This window comes from Electrona antarctica (assembly GCF_951216825.1).
Source record: "Electrona antarctica genome assembly, chromosome: 2".
Taxonomy (NCBI): Eukaryota; Metazoa; Chordata; class Actinopteri; order Myctophiformes; family Myctophidae; genus Electrona; species Electrona antarctica.
The window spans coordinates 7,121,862-7,138,946 of NC_136807.1; the positions used below are offsets into that span (position 1 = coordinate 7,121,862).

The 17,085-nt window shown below is 41.8% G+C and overlaps 2 protein-coding genes across 2 annotated transcripts; both read left to right on the forward strand.

The window, feature by feature from the left end:
* Positions 1–3,981: 3,981 nt before the first annotated feature.
* nppb (natriuretic peptide B) lies at positions 3,982–12,524 on the forward strand (the record flags this gene model as incomplete). Its single annotated transcript, XM_079493658.1, has 3 exons — positions 3,982–4,095; positions 4,419–4,725; positions 12,376–12,524. 3 exons carry the CDS (start codon positions 3,982–3,984, stop codon positions 12,522–12,524), a joined length of 570 nt encoding a protein of 189 aa, XP_079349784.1.
* Positions 12,525–13,494: 970 nt separating this feature from the next.
* Positions 13,495–15,275, forward strand: nppa (natriuretic peptide A; the record flags this gene model as incomplete). The annotated part of the gene is made up of 2 exons (XM_079493669.1): positions 13,495–13,608; positions 14,931–15,275. The coding sequence occupies 2 exons, from the start codon at positions 13,495–13,497 to the stop codon at positions 15,273–15,275; spliced, it is 459 nt and encodes a 152-aa protein (XP_079349795.1).
* Between the last annotated feature and the right edge of the window lie 1,810 nt (positions 15,276–17,085).

The following is a 17,085-nucleotide window of genomic DNA, read 5'->3' on the forward strand; positions in this document are numbered from 1 at the left end:
TGTCAAATAGCCTATATATAAAGGCCTACGAGTCAATTTGACTGAGTTATAAATGTAACCTTAAGTGGACTCATTCCACTCGGAGTTAATGGCTATTAAGTTAAGAAGTGGTACGAAATATAATTTATTTAATTTGTTTTGAAAAACAAAATAAGAGAAAAAAAAATATTGAGGAAAAAAACACGACCCCTCACCATAGAAGAATATCAGTCACCAGTCCAGAACCATGCAGGGACATGTGTTTTTAATGCGTTTATGGTACATTTTTAGTTTCAAGTTACAATTGATTATTATTAATATAGGAAGACTAAGGTTATGTCTGAAACATAAATATCAAATATCTCAATATTGAATCAAGCAACTTGAGAACTCTTTGGGCCCTGGGGTGCACACAAAAGCAAAGCCTAGACGTTAAAATCACCCATAGGGACTGAGTGAAATATTTAGACATGCGGTCCTTAATTGTGATATATCATATATGCATCCAATATCATCCAGCTACAAGGTCACTGCATTCATCAATGTAAACAAACGTGACATGATACGGACAACAGCCTGCGTGGCAGAGACAGTCGTCACCGGAGTAATAACCACAGGGACTGATTTGAGAACCACTGTTAAATTCAACAGAGGGACATTGGTTGCCACATAGGCTATACGTCAGCGTGATTCCATATAGCAGCCAAAGGATCGAGCCTCAGCCTCTATAGGGTTTGAAATGAATGTATGGTACGTAGGCCTACTATATCGTGCCTATTTTGTGCATAAGCATATATATGCATGCAGCGAACGTGCCCCAAGCCCCTCTTGCTGGCCATGCATTAACACTTAATTGCACTCCAATAGGCTCTGTCTGCTGTTTTCGCTGTACACACATTAGTCCATTGTGTTGTGTATAAACTATATTTGTATCGAATGTTCCCCAACTTCCCCCCCGAGAATATGATTAGGTTCATGTGGTAATTAAGTGGTTAAACACGTGCGTAAATGTTTGCGCAAGGCTTTTACGCACAGGTTTTGGGTGGCAAAATAAGCTTTAATTCAACACCGGAATGATTATTAATTTTTCAGGAAATGAAAAATATACATTTTTCAGGAAATTAAGAAAACCTTATATTTTTTAAAACAAAGCAATACAGCCTCATCAAAGTTGGTGTTGTAACTTTATATATTGTCAATTGCTTCCATGAGAGGGGGAGAGGTGGTGGAGTTAGTTGCTTTAGCAGACATTTTGAGGGTCCAATGGAGTTAAGAGGTTTTGTCCAAAGCACTTTTTACTACTTTCCATTGGTTCAATATTTTCGAAACAAGACACAGACGTAAAGGGTGTTCAATATCACTGATATATGCAAAAAAAAAAGAAGAAAAACTCAAAAATGGAGTTATGAGGTTTCCTCCCGACAGCAAACAAAGCACATGTCACAGGTATATATAGCCTATGTTGGAAGTGAGGTGATTCATTTCACTCTATGGAAGAGAAGAGTATTTTGGCCAAAAAGCTATAATGATTAATATAAACACAACACAAACTGCAGCCAGGATGGTAACAATTAGGCCTCAGTTAAAATTGATTGTGGATCATTGTTTAGGGAAAATTATTACACAAAATACATTATCTATATGCAATATCCAGTTATGTGTGATAATGTAATGTGGTTTTTAATACATGGTAAAGTGTTCTCTCATATAGGCTATGTCCTGAATACTGTAGTCTAAACTACTGGCTACTGGCTACTGTATAGTCTAAACTATACGTTTTACAAGCATAATATTGATTTTCTAAAGCTGTATCTTTCCAGGTTATAGCAAAATGCTAGTGATGTACAGTTAGCCTACACTGCAGGTTCACATCTTGGCCGGATTGACCATTGCTGGCTGGACCAATGGTTAGGGTGACCAGATGTCCCCCTTTGCGTGCATGGGACAGGCCCTCTTTCCAAGACTTTCCAATTGAGACCCTGTCCCACATTGTGACTGCATGGCAGGCATCAGTGTTCAAATGCCCAAATATAGGTAGTCCCCTAATACTGTATAGCTTTCTATTGTAAAGTTTTCTCATTGTCTCTTTTCCTCCAAGATGTGTTTTTAAGCCTGCTAAAATAACATGAGAAATATCCCCTCATGGGCTACATACAGTACAGTCGGCCATACCACCCATGACCAAAATTAGCATTTAAAACAAAATGTGAGACGCCAGAGGGGAACAAAATGATAGGCAATATTAGGCCTAACATGGTCAAGTCATAAGTTAACCCCATCCCGTCCCATCCCCTGTCCCACTTGTCCCATGCACACAAGCGATACTTCAGTCCCTCAAATGAACAGTTTGGATCTGGTCACCCTATACCATGGGCTGGACCATTATGAATGTGACCTCCTAATGCATGAATCTCAAACTCAGTAACTTATTCTGTTTCCCCCGGGGCATGGGAGGGTGAGGACGGGTGGATACTTGTGAGGGTCTGTTTTGTTTTTGTTGTTGTCTGTTTTGTTTTGTTTCCGCTTGTTCTGTTTACTGTTTTGTTTTGTCTCTTGTTTTATTTCCTATGTTTTGTTTGTGGTCATGTATGTCTTGTATTTTAAAATGGAAAAAACCTAATAAAAATATATATATAAAAAAAAAGAATGTGACCTCCTTCCACATTTCCACTATATGCCTGTCAGAAAATGGCCTAAAATGCCCCCAAAATAACTTTCAAAAGATAAAAAGGAAATGTTTAGTCCATCCTGTCAGTGTCCAATGAAGACACAGGCATGTCTCTAGATATTTCTCATAGGCTGAACTGAACCGTCTAACCGGAAGTATACAGGAAATTCCACTATAGGACAACATCATTCTTCCGGTTAAACTTTAGTTATTTTCCAGGCTTTATCTTGTTGAGATAAAAAAAAGGGAACGATGTTAAATAGTTCCCAATATTTACGTCATAACTCACACCAAAGAGGCTACACATTAACGCATTTTGGGCGGGAACCCCTTTTGGTGTTTTAAACATTATGTTATAATTTAGCTATTGAAAAATAGCAGATCTACAAGCTCATAGCGCGCCACCGAGTGGTGCGCTACAGCTTGTAGATCTGCTATTTTTGAAAAATTGTAAAAATGTGGCGCAAATCTTTGAATATATATTCTTTCAAAGTGAATGTTTTTAACTCAGGTCTAAATGGGTTACAATCCTCAGTGTTATTTTAACTCTGAGAGTGTATCAGAGTGATAAATGAACACTGAGGATTTTACAGTGAATCCTTACAATATTTGAAAAAAAGCCTGGGGTGAATATTAGACCTATCAAGGTGCATTCTCTTTATTTGTCTCCCACATTTCTATTTAAAGACTAAAGGCTGCAGTAGGTAGGCTAGAGGATTTTGAGGCTATAATGTTAGATTCCATTCCCAAAATTCCAAAATTTAGGACATTATAATTATTATATGACTCAAAATTGAGTTTCGTGTGTCTGACTGAAAAACAGTGTCCAATAATTTATTTTAATGAAAAGATGTCATGCAGGATCACGTGCATAAAGGCCACTTTAGGCACGTTTGTTTCGATGGCCCATAGTGACCCCTGTTTGGGTTGGAGGGTTAGCCTATTAGTAATTGTGTATAGCCTATAATGGAAACTTGCCAATTACTTCACCTCATGCACAGCCAAATTTAGTAACACATTCTAAAGATGCCAGGTCTTCTCGTAAACTCAACGTCATGTAGACTACGTATGTTTCTAAAACAAAGTATAGACGAAGGCTATGTCATAGTTATGCCTCATATCTAAGAGACAAAGCTTTAAAAGGAGTCATTTCCGACAGCCAGCGTTATCATAATCAGGTGTCAGGAATGCAACTCCAATTCCTGGCATAACTGTGCATGTGAAAGTCCAGTATAAAAGACCCTGGTGATGTGGGGGTAAAGCACAGAAACAGCTACGAAGCAAAGAAACTAAAGACCACCTGCAGCACAAGACAGAAGAATTAAGGGACAAACATGCAGCTCAACTACATTCCGGTTTATGGCCTCCTCATGCTCTTAAACGTGCAGCTTTTCAGCACGTATCCCATCACCAATGGCTTGACCAATAGTGACATTGACGTCTTAAAGGTAAGTCTTGACTCTAGTCTAAATGCAGTGAGGTGGTGGGAGGGTGGTTCTAGTTTGCAGTTTATAACATCTGTTATCTGGATCTTGTGACCATGCATGTATGTCTGTTCTGGTTTTTTGTATGTTTACTGTGTTTCTAGAGCTTTTTTTTTACCTGCTGTTAAAATGAATAGCCTAATTTGGGACATGCAAATAAACTTGACCTTGACCATCGCTTGCTGCCTTTAAAACAACAATTACATGAAGTTAAACGTTTTCGGTGGGCACCTCATCGCCTAAAACTGGAGTATGAACGGGTTCTCACTTCAATCTTGTGATTGCAGGAGCTTCTGCATCGACTAGAAGAGGCCATTCCCGAGCAGAACGAGGCAGAGCCAGTCCCAGCAGCAGGAGGTCTGACTCTGGACGACGTCAATGTGGAGGAGGCCGCAGAGGCCGAGGCGGAGGAGCAGCAGCAGCGCCAAACGAGACTGGACGAGGCCGCCATCAGGGAGTTCCTCTCTGCCAAGAACCTGAAGAGCGTCCGGAACGACTCGTCCAGGAGATCCTCTTCGTCAGGCTGTTTCGGCCGACGGATGGACAGGATCGGTTCCATGAGCTCCCTGGGCTGCAACACAGTCGGCAAATACAGTAAGTTAAGGGTATACTTTACATTATATAATGTTACCTGAGCTGAGGTGATCTTCTTGGTAACTTGTAGGCCCTATACGGCTTTAAAAAAAAGACATTGAACTTAAGAACTATAGCCTATACTGCCCTGAGAAGAGGTATTGTGTGAAAGGGAACGTTTCCTAACGCTGGTGTTTTTTGATTCACTTGCAGGCCCAAAGAGAAGATGAAGTCTTACCATCCAATTCCTGGAACTGCACCGTCTCTACCAATACCATATTGGTATACCAAGCATATTTATATTCCCAGGCTATTTATTTATACTTGTATTTATTGACTTGCGTTCGTGGCTTACCAATATATTTATTTGGACCCGTAATTGTTTCTTTATATGTTGTTGAATAAATGTTTACAATTGCATATAATGGATTTTCATTTTGTAATGGTGTCAAAGTATTGTAATGGTGTCAAGATCTGCAAATGCAGCTTGTGTGTTTAGCTTTTTTTTTAAGGGCCAGTGCATTGGGCATGTGATTATAGGGAAATAGTTTCAGAACTATAGCTACAGTATAGAAGAAAGAAGTCCTTATGCACACCTACGGAGGACAGGTGCGTCAGATAACTGGAACTGGAGAAGAAAGACAAAATTGAATCCCACACACTGTCTTCACTTACAACATTTTATTGAGCAACGTTTCGGTCGTTCAGACCTTCATCAGGCTACAGTAAAATAGCCGATCTACAAGTAACATGGTTGTAAACAACAGTGTTGTTTTTGGCATCAAATTTCTATTTTAGTTTTAGTCATAGTCTCTTGAATAGTTTTCACTTAGTTTTAGTCACATTTTAGTCACCTGGAATGTGTTAGTGTTAGTTTAGTTTTAGTCGACTAAATGTCATGAGATTTTAGTCGACTAAATCTACAGTTGATTTAGTCGACTAAAATGTGTTTTGGCAGGCCTTGATGCCGTCATAATGGCTGATTTTACAATTGCTGAAAATAGCCGATCTACAAGCTCACAACGCGTCGCGCTGCGACGCGTTGTGAGCTTGTAGATCGGCTATTTTCAGCATGCAACCCAGTGTAAAATGACTTATCTCTTGTCCACTAGTCCCTTCCTAACATTTTAGTCTAGTTTTTATTTGTTGACTAAATTGTCAGTATATTTAGTCTTAGTTTTAGTCATCACACCTTAGTTTTCATTTAGTTTCCATTTAGTTTTTGTCAGTGGAAAAAGGTAGTCGACGAATAATTTTCGTCTTAGTTTTAGTCGACGAAAACAACACTGGTAAACAAGCAACAAGAATGTTAGCCCCAAATGGATGCTAGACTAGAGGGTTTCAGTGGGTTCAAGTAAAACAATCACATTAGGTCAGTGGTTCCCAAACTTTTTCATGTCAAGGACCCCCAAATTTACACTAATTAGTGAAAAGATATGCCAGGGACCCCTGGCAGATATTTATGTCTCTAGCAGTGATTCTCAACCCGTTTAATTTCAAGGACCCCCAGTTTGACGTGCATTAGTCTACGGACCCCCATTTAATAGCATTTCTATCTCTGGGACCCCCAATTAATATTGTAAAATCAATGCTAATTTAACTCTGAGAGCGTACAAATGGAACCAAATGGACCCATCAGTGTCCATTTGGTTCCATTTATACACTCTCTGAGTTACAGACCCATAAGGGTCCATTTGGTTCCAAATTATCATTTAGCTGGGTCCCCCCTGGAACTCCCTCAAGTACCCCTGGGGGTCCCCGGACCCCACTTTGGGAACAACTGCATTAGGTGATTAGGTGATGTAATGGTGACAAACGGTGTCAAAACAAACACATAAATCCTCTTTATTGTTAATGGCATTTAATGTTTGTGTTTAGGGACAAGATGACGTACATTTTCCCTTCATTGTCAACGGCGTTTTTAAAACAAACATTGAACTAAAAACAAACATTAAACCTGTATGAGGGGCAAAAACACTACAGAAACAGGCAACTGATATATACATAAATAAGTCTACACTACAGTGAGCAAAGATTTCAGCACCTTGGACAGCGGCTCAGACCTGTTGTATCTGAAAGACCTTACAATCTCACCTGCATGCTACAATAAATAAATACAAAGTGAGATAATGTTGGTGGGCAGGGCAGAGGTGTCTTCTGAGTAAATGTAAAAAAGATTATGAAACAGCTATCAAACTATGTTACAATTACTGTACCAATTCTGATGCATTCTTAACACATTCTGGGCGGGAACCCCTTTTGGTGTTAGCATTATGTTATGCTTTAGTTATTGAAAAATAGCAGATCTACAAGCTCATAGCGCGCCACCGAGTGGCGCGCTACGAGCTTGTAGGTCTGCTATTTTTGAAAAATCGAAGAACGACTGACATAGAAACATAGCTTTTTCAGAAAACTGTCAGGATGTAGAAGACATTTTTAGAATCTGATCTCAGGTCAACAAATATTGGTGAAAGTATAGCCATATATGACGCCTGTACAATAATTGCATTCATGTCCACATTTGAAATGTTTGATTCCGATTCGAACTTCTATTGACTTCAGTATAAAACAAAAGTTACAAAAAGGAAAAACAAATATTCACAATGTGGAAAAAGTGTTCCCTGGCCATACTGGCAACATGAGCAGGACATCTGCCATTGATTGGTGAAGACGTTTGTGAAATGAGATAAGAGTAGACCCAGACAGGCACGCGCACACAGCGCACACACACACACACACGCACACACACACACACACACACACACACACACACACACACACACACACACACACACACACACACACACACACACACACACACACACAGCGCGCACACACACACACACACACACACACACACACACACACACACACACACACACACACACACACACGCACACAGCGCACGCACACACACACACACACACACACACACACACACACACACACACACACACACACACACACACACACACACGCACACAGCGCACACACGCTCCTTGCTGAGGACCCGAGGGAGCCAAGCAGACTAAAAGACCCAGTCTAATAAGTTCAAGTTAGTTCAAGTTTATTTGAAAAACATCAATGCATAACAATATGATGTTTCTTCCATTTTGAGACACGAGAATAACAGCATGGATTCCATTAGTCTTATGATGTCAGCCATATGACATCAGTACTATACTATGATGTTAGTCATCTCTATATTTGGGCAAAGTTTCAATAAAATGTAAAAAAAATAATATTGTGTAACAGTGTGTGATGTGGCTCTGATCCATACGGTTTGACTCTGTTATGACCCTGGCCTATAGGGTACCAGAACACACAACAACAAAAAAAGGGGGGTGGGGGGGGGGGGGGGGGGGTACCGTTTTCAGATTCTAAAAATGTCTTCTACATCCTGACAGTTTTCTGAAAAAGCTATGTTTCTATGTCAGTCGTTCATCGATTTTTCAAAAATAGCAGATCTACAAGCTCGTAGCGCGCCACTCGGTGGCGCGCTACGAGCTTGTAGGTCTGCTATTTTTCAATAGCTAAAGCATAACATAATGCTAACACCAAAAGGGGTTCCCGCCCAAAATGGGTTAAAACAAGGGATAGGGATACAGTTTAAAAAGTAAATTATTGATGAAATAATCAAAACCAAATAAACAAACTATAGGAATAAACAGATAAAGTGTGGAAATCACTAAAGTCGGTATAGTGTAATGCATGTATGCATTCCCTTTTTACCTCCATTATGATGAATTCCTGTTCTGTTCTTTGTCTATACAGTATAAAAGTGTCTATTTGTACGTCTCTAAATGTTTTGATGAATTGAACATGGTGGACCCTCTTGTAAACAAGTGTAATGCTTAATTGGGTCGTCCACTCACAGTTAACAGCCTTTGTATTGAGTTTGTGCTTGAAATGTACTGTAATTCTGCAAACTGTTAATAAATATTTCAATCAATCAATCAATCAATCAATGGATTGTGTAGTGCGGGTGAGTGTTGTATGTATTAACCCATTTAGACCTGAGCTAGATTCTACAAAATGTCTTTTAAATCCTGACAGCTTTCTGAAAAACCTCTGTTTCTATGTCAGTGGTGCTCAACCTTGTCAAGGACCCCCAGAATTATCTGTATTTGGCCGCCGACCCCCATCTGAAAATATGTTGTTCCAGGGACCCCCCCTCAGAAGCAAAGATTTGAGTTTAAATTCTGAAAGAATATATATTCGAAGATTTGTGGCACATCTTCACGAATTTTCAAAAGTAGCAGATCTACAAGCTCGTAGCGTGCCGCGCTATGAGCTTGTATCTTCTATTTTTCAAAAGCTAAAGTATAACATAATGCTTAAAACACCAAATGGGGTTCCGGGTTAACATAAATGTTGGAAGGAGTGCAAAAATCAAGGATCTGCCAAGGGACTGGGGAGCAGGCGTGAGCACCCAGGGGAAGGGGCGTGAGCACCCAGGGGAAGGGGCGTGAGCACCCAGGCCCAGGTGCTCACCAATTTCACCGGCGATAACCTTCATCATCACACTGCTCCCCAAGTCCTATAGGAAGTTAGGAACCAATGAGAAACATTGTGTGTGTGTGTGTGTGTGTGTGTGTGTGTGTGTGTGTGTGTGTGTGTGTGTGTGTGTGTGTGTGTGTGTGTGTGTGTGTGTTTTTGTGGGGTCCGTCCCTCTCCACCATTTCACACCAGAAATGTAGTGGGCCTACATTGGATGTCTTAAGCCAGGGGTTCTCAACCCGTGGGTCGCGACCCCTCAGGGGGGGGGGGGGGGGGGGGGGGGGGGGGGGTGTTTGCAACTGAATGGCTGGAAAGTGGAAATGAAGAGTTTACATATAGTACACATAGTACATGCATACACCTTCCCTAATGATTATATCTGGTTTCAGTATTTATTTATGGTGTATTGTCTCTATTATTAAGGTTATTGTAGCAGTCAATTTATATTGGGGGTCGGGAGGGGGCGGGGCGGGGGTCCCGAGACATTGCCAAAGCATTTCCGGGGGTCCCCGGCCAAAAACGTTGAGAACCCCTGTCTTAAGCTAATGGAGCAAGATGTTCCACAAAAACTTGGTTCATGTTCATTCGACAGTAATATGAGCAATACGTTCTCATCACAGTGTAAACAAACATAATATTCATACGGGGCACAGATGCCATTTAGTCCATGGGCCAGACCAGAAGTGAGGGACATTTTTGGTGGCAAAATCTCTTTGCTACCATTTTGTTTGTTGGGTCCATATAAGTACTTTGAGACATGATAGCATTTTCAAAAGAGCAGCTTTAATACTTTTTTGGGACAATCATTGTTTCCCCATTAACTCCCATTATATGCAGAGTAGGATTTTGTGCAGTTTACTGTAGGTGGTATATGTTACAATTATGTTTGATTCACACTTATAATTACACACACACACACACACACACACACACACACACACACACACACACAAATGCTATGACATATAAGAGTATGTTATAAAAGTATATAAACATGTAGGCCTATAATAGTAATACATTATCATAATTAGCTAATTATTCCCCAAAACAAGAAATTACTATAACTTTGCTTTACTTAACTTAAAAAGGTGATCTAAGAGTCTAAGTCTATGTTTGTGATGTTTAGAAATTCATCTGTTACCATAGTGCAATCATGCCACCTTTTTAATTTGCATAAGTCGTGAAAGAAATGAGGTCAAAATAAGGGCATTTCTATACTTTACTAGAAATTTTCTACATTTTTCACAATTTAAGTGAAAGTTTTATCTTAGTCTCTCTTAGACTCTGAGTCTATACATGTACTGAAATTCATATCTTGCCATGACTAAATTATTCAACCTTTTGTCATTTAGCATATTTGCATAAATTGGCTGAAACCCATAAATAGCTATTATATGTTTTGCTTTACCTTTATTGAGAAGGATCTTACAGTCTAAGTCTGTTTTGATGTCCATCAAATAATGTCTTGTCATAATTAAGTTATGTAACCTTGATGACTTTAATCCTGGGGCAAGCCTTGAAGGAATCAAGCATGTCTGGTCTGGCTACTTTCAAGTCTTCATGCGCAAAACTGAAGCTGAGGATGTCCTGGTCGTGGACACCATGTCAACAGATGACCTGTCACCCTCTTGGGGTTCCTAGCAAGATGTCCCTGAGGGCTTAGCAGTCACTACTTATTGAAATGACCAGTTGCCCTCTGAAAGACCTGAGGAAACAGCAGTCCGACCTCCACCACACCCGGATATCCCTATCTGGTCTAGCCTGGCTAATAAGCCAGACTAATATCACACAACACTGTCGCGGTATATTAGTCTGGGCTGGCTCCACTTGGATTTCATTTCCCGGGGGGGCGGGTTCAAACATTTTCTCTTTGACGCAATTGGTCAGAGATACTGCCAGTCAAAGGTCTCAAGCATTGAACGTCACTGTACCAAAGCCCGCCCATATTGCATACCGTGTCCCGATTGGTCCGACCTGTTCTCGGTTGTAGGAAAGAGGCGTGCTACTGAGCCTCGCCAGACCGTAATCCGCTGGTAGGCAATTTTTTTTTGCCAACGGCTGATTCGGTCTGGTTTATTAACCAGGCTATATCTGGTCAGCATATAACTCAATCCTGGCATCTGAGAAGCCTTTGACAGAGGTCTTCGTGCTTTGCATTTGAGATGAGATAAGACGAGATGACCTCTGACCTCTGACCTCATCAAACCCTGTACACTCAAGATACGCTCCATATATGGCCAGACCTCACCAAACCCTGTAAGACACTGCCCCCGCTGCCACCCTTAGATCTCCATATATGGAGCTGACCCGTTCAGATCTGACCTAATGGATGACATCTCTTATTCTTATAGGTATGCTGATTTTAGACTGGATGTGTGCGTGGGGGGGGGGGGGGGGGGGGGGGGGGGGCACCAGCACAAATGGCTGTGCTGGAACTTATGGCCTGCAAGTGTGTACGGACGTGCAAGCTTTCAGATTGCTCCTGCCTTACCAACAAATTAAAGTGCACAGAAATGTGCAAGCTACAAACCTGAAGTGAAACGGAGAATATGACGAATACTGAAGAATTGATATTGATATGACAGTGATGATTATGATGATGTTCATTGGTTAAAGTGAGTGAAAGACAGATAATTCTTCATTTTTCCCTCTGTATGACATGTTTTATTCAAAAAACAGTTTTTCATTCTGTGAATATATGGTTGGTGTCTTTGAAGGCTGATAACTGCAACTAAGCTACCACTTGGGAACTGCTATCATGTTGAAATATTATCTAGGGATATAGACCTGCACACAGCATGTCACATACATACAGCAAACTACACTGTCAGTCAGTCAGTCAGTCAGTCAGTCAGTCAGTCAGTCAGTCAGACAGACAGACAGACAGACAGACAGACAGACAGACAGACAGACAGACAGACAGACAGACAGACAGACAGACAGACAGACAGACAGACAGACAGACAGACAGACAGACAGACAGACAGACAGACAGACAGACAGACAGACAGACAGACAGACATCCTAGCAGAACTGACTTCAAGTCTTCTCATTATAGGATGCCTTACGTTTCAGGGTATTACCTTGAAAGGTTTCCACGGTAGAATGCTAGAGCTATACCACTATGGTATATATTTAGGTGTGCAGACGATGTCCCAAGCATCCGTATAGTGGACGCTGCATTCCTGGACGCCCACGCCATGTCTGAGCTCACGCCTCCAAGATTGTACGCCTCCTCAGGTCATCATGATTGTACGCCTCCTCAGGTCATCATGCCACTGTTTGTGTCCAAGCATGACAATACACAGACTTACACATGATACACAACACATCACCCACTATACCCGGACGGCCACTTAACCCATTTCGGACTGAGGTCGATTAAAAAGATCTGAAAAACCCATGTTTCTATGTCAGCGGTGCTCAACCTTTTTCATGTCAAGGACCCCCAGAATTATCTCTATTGGGCCACGGACCCCCATCTCAAAATATGTAGTTCCAGGGACCCCCCTGAAGCAAATATTTTAGTTAAAAAATGTAGCTCGGAAATATATATTCAATGATTTGCGCCACATTTTAACGGTTTTTCAAAAATAGCAGATCTACAAGCTCATAGCGCGCCACTCGGTGGCGCGCTATGAGCTTGTAGATCTGCTATTTTTCAATAGCTAAATTATAACATAATGTTTAAAACACCAAAAGGGGTTCCCGCCCAAAATGGGTTAAAAGGACATTTCTTCTTTACCAGCGGTCTTATCATTCAGAGGTGTGAGAATGCACTCGAGGCAATCTACAAAATGATGAGTTAGTGACACATGACTGTCTCTTGGATTGTGAGTGTGTGACTGTGTTTGTGCCTACAGTATATAACCCGTTTAGACCTGAGATCAGATTCTACAAATGTCTTCTATATCCTGACAGTCGTTCTCAATGTTTTTCATGCCCAGGACCCGCAAAATTATCTGTATTTGGCCGCCGACCCCCATCTGAAAATATGTTGTTCCAGGGACCCCCCCAGAAGTAAAGATTTGAGTTAAAAACATTCACTCTGAAAGAATATATTCAAAGATTTGCACCACATTTTCACGATTTAAAACAAATAGCAGATCTACAAGCTCGTAGCGTGGCACTCGGTGCCGCGCCATGTGCTTGTAGATGTGCTATTTTTCAATAGCTAAAAGTACAACATAATGCTTAAAACACCAAAAGGGGTTCCCCGTCCAAAATGGGATAAGAGTGGCTGCATAGCGGTAGAAGGAGCGAATTGTGAAGCAGGACTTAAAGGACAACATGAGGACGGACTTCCTGTGGGCCCTGTTGGTGGTGCTCTGTCAGTTCACACTGGTGAGCAGCCATGTGTTAGGGAGGTCTTCTTACTCCACCAGTGACCTGGACCAACTGAAGGTAAGAAACCAGCTGTCTGCATTTGATGCGCTCCACACGTTTCACCCTTTTCAGTTATATTATCTACCCTAAGTGATTCATTCATAATAAATTGTTGTGCGTTTGGGTCCTGGGGAGACGCCAAATTTCTCTTTTGGGTATTGAGCTGAAACATTTTGGAGCTGTGTGCACTAAACACTGCCAAGTTGTACGGTTTCATGTAGTTAAAAACACAAGATGTTGTGTGTACATGCTACTGTTGGCTACAGTGTACTTAGGAACACCAAATGTTTTAAACATTCTTATTACACGGCTTGGTTGAATGCTTGACTCTTTTTATGAAGGCGAAATTCTACAGTGGTTTGATTTAATTTGACTGAGGTCGTGATCAAATGCTGTCAAGTGCTGTCAAGTGCTATAGGAGCATAGTGGTATGATCTTGTGTGAGAATATGAAACAATTCATTCCAGTTTTTTCTGTGCTGTCATGCTTACAAAAACACCTAGAAATCACTTCACAAACAGGGTTGTGTTGGTATAGGTGTTTGTGTGTGTGATTTTGTATAGTCTTATAGTTCAAGCAGACACAACAAATGTATGTATAAACAATTGTAATCAGAGTTTCAAATGTAGTCATGAAAATGGAGCAACATGCACATTCCCCGACGGAGAAACCAGTTTGCCGTTTAAGAAGCAATCACCATTTAAACTGTTATTTAATTAACCCATTTTTGTGTTAGCATTATGTTATGCTTTAGCTATTGAAAAATAACAGATCTACAAGATCTTGTTTAGAAATCCATGACGTAGGCCGCATCTCCACTAGCTAAAGAGTGCTGGGTTGCGCCCCGGAAATAGCTGATCTACAAGCTCTCAACGCGTCGCAGCGCGACGCGTTGAGAGCTTATAGATCTGCTATTTTTGTCCAAAAGTGCCCTCTTACGGGATTTCAGCCCCTGCCTCTCTGACACTCTCTGCACGTCCCCGACCCTAACCCCAACTATAGGACCCTGGGAACATAGAGAGGGATGACCTGTATACTGGACAGTCGGCATTAACCAGACTACAGTACGCTACCTGTGCTTTGAATACCTGGAGTAGCTAAATTCATTTTTGGTGTTAATGCAATGCAAGAATGTGAATCACTATGACTTCTTGTGGGGTGCCTGTGTTTGGTCCGACGTATACTAACAGTCCGACAGGCATTGTGTTGTTGGACTGGTATTGCTGTGTCGTAGGCGCCTATATTACAACATTATTTTCATTGTGACAGTTATAAGTGAGTCAATTCCATGGCTTACATTACAGGCTTTGTTTGAATATGTCCCTCCGTCTCCTCACCAGTCTATACTGCAGCGTATTGAGGAGACTCTGGCGGAAACAGGCCAGCAGCAGGAGGAGAACGTGGAAGCAGCGCAGCCAGACTATGAGGAGACAAACCCAGAGCCTGAGCGCGGACAGGAGGGCGGCCAGCGGCCACCATCACTATCAGACAAACTCCAGTCGTCTGTGGAGGGCCACAGTCGGACCCCCAGCCAGATCAGCCGGCTTCAGGACCTGCTGATGGCCGCGAGGAGCAGATCGTCCAGCTGCTTCGGAGCGAGAATGGACCGCATTGGAAATGCAAGCGGTCTGGGATGCAACACTGGCAGAGGTAAGAGGTCTGGGATGCAACACTGGCAGAGGTAAGAGGTCTGGGATGCAACACTGGCAGAGGTAAGAGGTCTGGGATGCAACACTGGCAGAGGTAAGAGGTCTGGGATGCAACACTGGCAGAGGTAAGAGGTCTGGGATGCAACACTGGCAGAGGTAAGAGGTCTGGGATGCAACACTGGCAGAGGTAAGAGGTCTGGGATGCAACACTGGCAGAGGTAAGAGGTCTGGGATGCAACACTGGCAGAGGTAAGAGGTCTGGGATGCAACACTGGCAGAGGTAAGAGGTCTGGGATGCAACACTGGCAGAGGTAAGAGGTCTGGGATGCAACACTGGCAGAGGTAAGAGGTCTGGGATGCAACACTGGCAGAGGTAAGAGGTCTGGGATGCAACACTGGCAGAGGTAAGAGGTCTGGGATGCAACACTGGCAGAGGTAAGAGGTCTGGGATGCAACACTGGCAGAGGTAAGAGGTCTGGGATGCAACACTGGCAGAGGTAAGAGGTCTGGGATGCAACACTGGCAGAGGTAAGAGGTCTGGGATGCAACACTGGCAGAGGTAAGAGCGTTGTGGTAAAGCAGCGGTTCCCAAACCTTTTTGGCCGTGCACCTCCCGACCTATCTGATGCACCCCCCCACATGGAAATATAAATTGCATACGCTATATAGAGACATATATTTCCTATTTATCCACATATATGCACATATATGAACCTGAATATGGCATATATATATGCAGCATAGGCTATATTCTGCATATACTTGCCAAATATTGGCATAATATATTTAAAATAACATAGCACCACCATTAGCCTTTTCTTGTCGCGCACCCCCTAGAAGGTACTCGCGCTCCACAAGGGGTGCACACACCACAGTTTGGGAACCACTGTTGTAAAGGGATGTCAGGAGATGTGTATTATATACTTATTCATTGGAATGTTGCGTAGGCTACTAAACTCAAAAAGAAGAAGAACAAAATATTGAACTTTGAACATTTTCTGTGGTCTTGGGTTTTCTGAATAATTAGCCTCAAAAAGTGGTCCAGAGGCAAACTGTGGACGGCGTTGTCATCAGAATCACAATCTGGATCTATCCATTTAAGAAAATGCATTTCAAACAATGAAAAGTATTAACACATTGATTCCCAGTTACATAGATCCAGATTCCGACGACATCACAGTCCACAGGCAAATCAGTTTGCCGGACCACTTTTAGAGGCTTATTATTCAGAAAACCCCAGACCACAGAAAATCTACCTAATGTTCAAAGTTCCGATTTTTTTTGGGTGCAATTGATGAAAAGCAAAGAAAAGAAAAAATCACCAGACCTTTAAACCTAGTAAACAACTCAGAAATTCTAAATGTCTCTACTTTCCATTTGCCAACAGGGTAAGCTGGCACTCGTCTCCAGACGAAGAACTGAATAAAGATGGGAAACGGTCCCTTCATAGCCTACTTGCTTTGCCTGCAGAATTCATCACATCCATGTATAGTACATCTCTGCTTGGAGCTAGAAACAGGCTGTTAACTTTATGACTCTCCAGTCTACGAGGAAGAAATTCATTACGCTGTTATATGCATAACTGAAGCCTTCAGCTGTGTCTTTATTTAGGTTTTCACATGAATGTTTTCAGAGGCTGTAACCTGAGGTGATGGTTGATGCTGTTGTGGCCATAATGGGTTTCCACCACTACCGGGGATGTGAAGACTTTCACTCTTCACATTATTTAAACTGATTATATTAACTGCGAGCATGAAAGATAATTCAGAAAGCATGGGCTACTTGGAGAAACAAACTTTTGACTTATGGTTTTATGCCTTAGGTTGTCTGATTAAGTCAACTGTCT